General features: G+C 39.3%; 1 protein-coding gene across 1 annotated transcript; it reads right to left on the bottom strand.

Moving 5' to 3' along the window:
* Positions 1–610: 610 nt before the first annotated feature.
* Positions 611–7547, bottom strand: PTAC2 (plastid transcriptionally active 2). The gene is made up of 4 exons (XM_047299542.2): positions 5568–7547; positions 1827–2141; positions 1270–1377; positions 611–1119 (listed from the first exon to the last, which is right to left on the bottom strand). The coding sequence occupies exons 1-4, from the start codon at positions 7385–7387 to the stop codon at positions 789–791; spliced, it is 2574 nt and encodes an 857-aa protein (XP_047155498.1). The 5' UTR covers positions 7388–7547; the 3' UTR covers positions 611–788.
* Positions 7548–7772: the final 225 nt, after the last annotated feature.

The raw sequence follows: 7772 nt of genomic DNA, 5'->3' as shown, positions 1-7772 counted from the left end.
CCTCCTAACATTGAAATCGTTTGTCACAAACGAATTTAGGAGCAAATAAAATATCCACAAAAAAACTCGGTTTTTTTCTGCCCCTAAGCATAATCGAGAAACCAGATACAGTGAATTAAGTTATAACTGACCAGATATATTAAAAAAACTCATATTTAACAAAACTATCGTAAAAATTATGTGTTTATTTGCTAAGATGACAAAATAGGTCAACAGCAGAATAAATACACTATGAAAAAGCTTTATAATTTTATTATTTTTTATTTTATATACATATTAAAAATGTATTATTTTTTTAATTTATAATTAATTAATTAATATCTCATCAAATAAATTTAAAAATCATTATTTTTATACATCAAATTCTTTCTTTATAACTAATAGCTAACAATTAGTTCACAATATCTGTAATCTTAAGATGACATAATAAAAAAAAATCAATTTTTCAAAATAATTTTTATTTTCAACTGAAAAAAAAAAGGGTCAGCGGCCACTCCATCTTTGACTCACCAGGTTATCAGTACAGACCAAAGCAGTGAACCCAACCTGCCAATGGCCTTTAAATTTTTGCATCCTGTAAAACTATATGTTGGTGGCTAAAGACAAGTACTGAGATGAATACCTGGAGAATATATATATATATATACCAAAATTTTGGGGACCTGAAAGCCGACCACTTGGGAATATATAGTGCAAGTGAAACAAATACGTGCCCCAAACTATCTTAATTTCAATCGACCAAAACAGGGCATGGGAATGTGATGAATTGAAATTCTGTATTCTCTAATTTAAACTGCACTGGTTAGAAGCTCAGTTCTCGTACTATCGGTTCTAGAATCAACATCGTTAGCTTTACCATCAGGTTTGGATGCTATAGCACCAGCAGTAGTCAATGGGGTATTACTCAAAGATATTAATTTATCCATTTTTTTCTTACTAGAAGACGATTCAGTGCCAGTCAGAATTTGTCTTAGTTGTGACTGCTGACAAACAATGCGACCTTTGTTCCATTCAGGGAAAGTAAAGGATGATGATGGGATATTATCCTGCAAGAATGACATGGCAGCCTTTGCGATAGGGAAATCTTGGGCATCTGTGGTTTTCTCCATCTCACCCCGACTGATTAAATGGAAAACAAAACATATCAACGTTAGAAGAGCTAACCGTTAACCTAAACTCCATGTACCGGATATAGCACCTTTTTTCTGATAAAAAAAGCTTAACTCGTGTGCGGTGCAGATAATAAGTTATTAGAGACGAGCAACTTACACAACAACAACAGTTGCAATCACAGGAAGATGCTCGCTATTCAAGAACATTTCCTGTATATTGTTCAGCCAAACTGATAGTGCTGTTAATGCAGCACCTTCTGACATTCTGCAAGAAAATAAAGTCTTAGATTTTACACAATCCGTTGAATATAAAAATGCATAAAACCTAAATTTTGGAGGCTAAGAAAAATGTAGTTCTCAACTTTCAATTTCAATTACTGTCTCTTGAAAATTGAGAAAGGCTTTAATGGTTACATTTACCTGTCCTGTTATCGTTTCAACTGCATTATCATTCTCACGCTTAAATTCCATAAACTAACAATTTGTCCGTTGGTAATTTAGAAAAAAATCATAATTAAGTACTGAAATCTCCAAAAGTTAACAATTCTACATGAACATAAATTAGCAATGGAGACCTCAGAAACTATAATGGCTAATTGCAGAATCGCTTGAATTGAAAGCTGAGGGCAATGCCTCAACGCTGGGGGGGGGGGGGGTTGTATGTTTTCATTTATTAAATAACAAATGTTTAAAAAGAATTTATTGCCACTATACCTGTGTACGTCCACAGACCATACAAGTTTACTTTTACGAAAAAGTTCAGGGAACAGCCCTCGCTTTGATGCTTCATCGAGCACTCTAGCAGCCCTTTCTCGCTGGAACATCCACCAAAGAGCTTCTAACAGTGCATTGTAGAACCTCACCCCCAACCCACATCCTTCGGAACTGAGCTTGTCAAAGACGTATTCCACAATCTGCCAATTAGACTCGTCGTCAAAATCTCCCTTGATCATCTGTCCAATTACTTGATGAATATCCGACGCCCTTATTTTGATCATCTCATCAATTAAATTATAGGCATCATTTAATCTGAGTCCAAAAAATTAAAAAGGTAAGCTAAAATATATTAGAAATAAAATGCAATTAATAGGTGATAAAAGTCAAATCAAAGCTTTAGAGTTTGGACTTTACTTGGTACAAGAAGAGATAGAAAATCGCAAAAGCAAATAAATAAAAAAGAATTTCCCCCATTTAACATAAAGTGAGAAAGAGTATTATCTAATAAACACACAAATGTCCTGGAAGTTGTTGAAAGTTCCATCATATCATTTATGTTTAGTTGGACTTGGAAATATGATTCATATCCATATTTAGTTTTACATCCTTATTTATTTGTTTTCGTTACTTACTAGGGTAGCCTGTGACCTAGTATGGATACGGAAATGCTGGTGTGGGTAAAATGGCTCGGCTAGGATTCATCCCATGATCAAGTTGTCCTCAAAAGTAATTTGGTGCCACTGTGTAAGGCTCTTAGGCAATTTTATATTTTAAATTGCCAAAACAAATTCTTGCGAACTCACTCACATTACTAGGACAACATTACTCACAAAGGGTATGCTTGAAAGTAGTTTTACCGAGCTTATCTTACGCATAATCACTTTGTAGGCTTTTGGTTAAGCTTATAAAAAGTGCTTAAAACTCCCATAAGTTTTTTTATTTCATTTCAACACTCTTTACCCTGAAGGTGTGAAGTCTAGTAGTAAATAAGTGCCTAATTGAGTTTTTTACTGGAGATACCCTAAGACGACTTCAGTGATGCAAATAACATGTATGACTTGAAAGCTTGAATTCAAAACCATATTTTTCCGTGAAGTCCTCCCGAATCATCATTTTAAGGGGACCAGCTGCCATAATTTAATTTCAAAATTGCCTATTGGGAAGTCACATCATCTATATGAAGCAAAATAAAATTCATACAATTAACACCAAATGCGTGAAATTGCCTACCAAAAAGGCATAAAATATAGAGATGACAAGTAATGTATTTTATTGATTTATAACAATCTGACAGTGACAGTTAGACTTGTCTAGCAGCGACACTTATAACTGTTCATCGGTTATAACTTGACTTAAAAATGTGCATAACTAATAAAACAGTAGATACAGTTATTAAAAGAGTTATTCACTCACATGGGTTGAAGGACAATGAAAGAAATGCGGCTTATAAACAAGAACAGGGGTTAAGAAGGAGATTTCATCTTGTGATTTGGGAAGATTCATTATGCTGTGGGTATTGTCAAAAATGGAAGCAAGAATGGCATTGTTGGAAGCAAGAAAGGAGATCCCTCTGTTCTCTGGAGAACACCTATGGGTGGGTCCACCAGAATGTAAAGATATTTGATATTTTAAGTTGAAGTAGACATGGAAGCGAGTGCAGCAGGTGGAAGCAGCCACAGAGGGGCACACTTTGACTTGGTTGTAACTTTCAAAATTCTAGACCTGCAAGTCAAAATGGGCAGCATTCAAGATTGCTTAAATAAGGAGGTTTCAACCATCCAGGATCCAGAACCCTGATGAAATCTGTTGGATCTGAGGCAAGACGTCTCCCAACAAGAATACAAGGAACAATTCAAGATAGGTTTGACCAAGTAAGACATGAGGACAGGGTTGAAACTGCCCTCTAATGGATCACTATCAGCAGCAATGAACTTAGTGCAACTCATACCTGAAGGATCTTTGTTGCGAGAAGATTAAAGGAAGATGATTCCTGAAGGAAGGAGGAGGTAACAAACTAGAAACAAATGGGAGAGGCTAATGGGCCAATCAGTGGAGACGAATGGAAGGGAAAACAATCCAAGTGGATGGCCACATAAACAAGCAGAGGTCGGAAGGACAAGTGACTGCCGTGGAGAGGGTTATGGGTTTTATTATCAATCAATCGTCATTGATAGAATAGCCACAACATTTGGGTTCTTACTAGAGCCAGGACAGAGGTGGATCATCAACAATGGTTAAATTATGGAACTGCTTGGTTAAGCTTGCCCCACCCAGAACCATCATCCCTTGATGTTCAGATGGTGGCTAATTATATGTTGGAGTTAGAGGCACCAATGAAAATGAGTATTGTTCCTGAATTCCAGAACTGCAACAAGCATAGGGAAAAGTCAACATGCAGAGATGACGTGGGACTACCGGACCCAACTCAAATGTAGATCAGTCTAACTGCCAAAGGAAAGGGAGGCCAAGGTCTGAATCATCAAATTAGAAACATTGCAGGTGAGATATAAGGGCTATTCAATCTGTTTACCTAATGGATCAGTCCAAGACTGCTAAAGCAAAATTCTTCCCCACAACTGATGGAATAGTCCCAATGAGAAGAGACAGGAAATGGGTCTTAGAGATGGAGGAAAAGAGAAATTGTTAAAGGCTAATTTTTCTTATCAAACAACTGTACCCAACAAAAGAGAGGATGACAGCAAAGTTTCAGAAGCATTAACACTAGGTTTCAAGGCCAAAAAGAGAGCAGAAGACAGAGCACCTGAAGAGAACAAGCACACTTACAAATTAGAGTTTGACCCTGGAGAAATAGACCCGTTTTCAGTATTTTGGGACAAAAATGATTGAATGAACATACTTGCGTATTTGTGTTTGATCAAGATCAAAGTTATTTTAGGACTACAGAATTGTGGTTGGCATGGTCATCAAGCTTCCAATGGCTGGAGCCCGATAGCAACTTTAGGAGGGTGAAGAGAGTATTCACAAGTAATCCCCATAGTTAATTAGTAGAATAATTGGTTAGTTAGTTGGGTTGGGGGACAGGTGAATTAGAGAAATAAGGAAAGTTGTTTACAAATAAGTAAAGGTGTTGAGAGGGAGATTTTATCATCTGATTTGATAGAGAAAATTCAGATTACTATGGGAGAGTCCAAGCCTCTCGAATGTCCTGCAATAATCTCTACTCTTTTCTGTCAATGGAAACTTTTCCTCCTATAATGCTGGTCAACTTTGGAAGTTTCTATCAGAAGAGATGCAAACTGTCGCCAAAAATCTAAAAGGATTGTTGGAAAATAAATTAATCATGTTAGAAAATTGTATGGAATAGAACCTCAAGACTTATTCATAATTTAGCGAAGGTTAAGACTATCCAACTGTGTGATTTCGTGTTAGTTGCATCTGGTATTGGTCTCATGGGCTTATTTAATATTCCTATATTCAGAAAAAGAGAAAAAGGAGCCACACCTTAACGCTCTGATAATGAGCCACACCTTAACCTTATTCCAATTCCACAAACAAATAACATAATGTACTGGAATTAGAATCATCACAACTCAACTGTTATTTTGTCCAAAATATTGAATTCAACTATTTACACAATCCTATAAGTGTAGCATGCTTGAGATCATCGATTGGTATTTGTAACCACCAAATCATTATAACTTCAACCTCAGATCAGAAAGTAGCACAGCTAAAATAATAGAAAAAAAAACACAGCAATATTACCAAAAGAAATCTGACCTGTCATTCTTTGCATAAAGAGCTAGCATCATGCAGTAGCACATGACACTGGGCAGTAATCCTGAAGCTTTGATTTCTTGGAACTGCTCCTCACTCTCGTCAACAAGCCCAGCAGTGCAGTATACACTTAACACAGCTTCAAGTGTCAGCTCATTAGGTTCACAATTTGCTTTTTCCATTTCAACATGAGCTTTTACAGCCTCTTCATACTGACCTGCTTGCCTAAAAGCTTCAATCAGGCCGTTGAATGAATGCGCATCCCGTTTTAAACCTGATTCGTTCAACCAGGATAAAACTGCTTCCGCTTCTTTGTACAATCCCCCCCTTGCATATGCATGAACAAACGAATTATAGGTCTCAAGGTTTGGGTTGCTTCCAACTTCTTTCATAGTGTTAAATGCAACAAGAGCCTCTTCATACAGTGCAGCCTGCCCAAATGCTTCAATCACCCCAGTGTAAGCCTTGGAAGTCGGCACTATTCCTTTCTCATTCATATGAAGTAAAATTTTCTTGGCATCTTCATAAAGTCCACCCTTCCCACAAGCAAATATCAAGCCCTCGTAAGTCTCCATGTTGGGCTCAATATTTTCCTCCACCATGTCATGAAATAAAGTGACCACCTCCTTGAAGTACCCTCCCTCCCCAAAGACCTGTATGAGAATATTATAGGTACCCACATCAGGATCCGTGTTACTTACTTTCATCTCAAGAAAAAGTTCACGGACATCATCATACCTCCCATGCTTCCCATACAAATTCAATAATATACTATACGTGGCCGCATTCGGCACACACCCTGCAGCCTGCATCTGCCTAAACACGCCCATCGCCTCTTTGATAGATCCTAATTCAGCATAAGCCTGTAATAACACATTATAAGAAGTAATATCCGGCAAATTACCCCCAGATTCCATCTCCCTGAGAAGATCCGAAACCTTCTCTAACCTATTCAACTTCCCAAACGTCTGAACAAGATAACTATAAGTATTAATATCTGGAACTATTCCACTTTCATTCATGGTCCTAAACACCATTTCAGCCTCATCACCCAACCCTCTATTAGCACAAGCACAAAGCAAAGTATTATAAGTGATAACATCAGGTTGAATCCCTTCATGTCTCATTTCAGCAAACAATCCTAACAACCCCTCCCAATCCAGCCCACCCCTAGCACAAGCATTAATCACAGTGTTGTAAGTTAAAATACTCGGCGAAACCCTCTCCTGCTTCATTGCATCGAGGAGTTCGAGCGAGGCCTGGAACTGGCCGTTACGGCCATAGGCGTTGATGATGGCGGTGTAAGCGTAGACGGTGCGAGCGACGCCATTGCTTGGCATTTCGTCGAACACCTCACGACACTTGTCTAGCAAGCTTTCGCGGCCCAAGAGCGTTATCATGATGGTGTATATGTGCTCGTTGGGCTTACACCACAACTGGCGCTGCATGTACTTGAAGAGACGCAGCGAGCGTTGCCAATCGCCGCGCTGCGCGAATTCCTTGAACACGAGGGCGAAGTCGTTGAGGGAGAGCTTGTTTTTGAAGGGGTCGAGGCACCGCGCAATGCTCCCACGAGGCGGCAGCGCGGTGAGGCGGTTGATTAGGGTTTCCACATCGTAGCTGTACTTTCCCTTCTCCACCGTCAAGGAGGGATTTATGGGGATGAGCTCCTTGAACTTGGTGGCGCGTGATTGGAACTGGAAAAGGCGTTTGGGGGAAGTTGCGAATAATAGTTGGCGGAGGGTGGCGGTTGGGTTGAGGAGCGCGGGAGAGAAAGGTGAAGGGCTGGGCACAGAGAGAGGAGGTGAAAGGGAAAGGGTCATTTTCTGCGACGCGGTCGTTGAACTTAGTTGGGAAAACAGTTACGTGGCGGCGTGTTCATGTCGACGAGAGCTGTGCTAGAATGGAAAATGGAGGTGGAAGAAGTTGGAGAGAGGAGACTGAGGTTGACGATGGTAACAGAATTGAGGAAACGCCACGTGGTGCTCTTTGTGGATAACGGTCAGGGATGGTAAAAATGGGAAGTGATCGGGTTATTTGACCCGATAAGCCCAAATGTATCTGGCGGTGGAGCCCCTGGACAACGGTTCAAATACAATCGGATCCTTTTACCCGGGGCAATTGGCGGTAACGGATTTTCAAACGACCTTCAAGCGGGAGAAATGTACGTAAGCTTCCTGCGTTTGGCATACGCTATGCTTTGCTGTG

Source organism: Vigna umbellata, chromosome 1 (assembly GCF_029865625.1).
Source record: "Vigna umbellata cultivar VRB3 chromosome 1, Vumbellata_1.0, whole genome shotgun sequence".
NCBI lineage: Eukaryota > Viridiplantae > Streptophyta > Magnoliopsida > Fabales > Fabaceae > Vigna > Vigna umbellata.
This window is presented reverse-complemented; position numbering and strand designations above follow the sequence as displayed.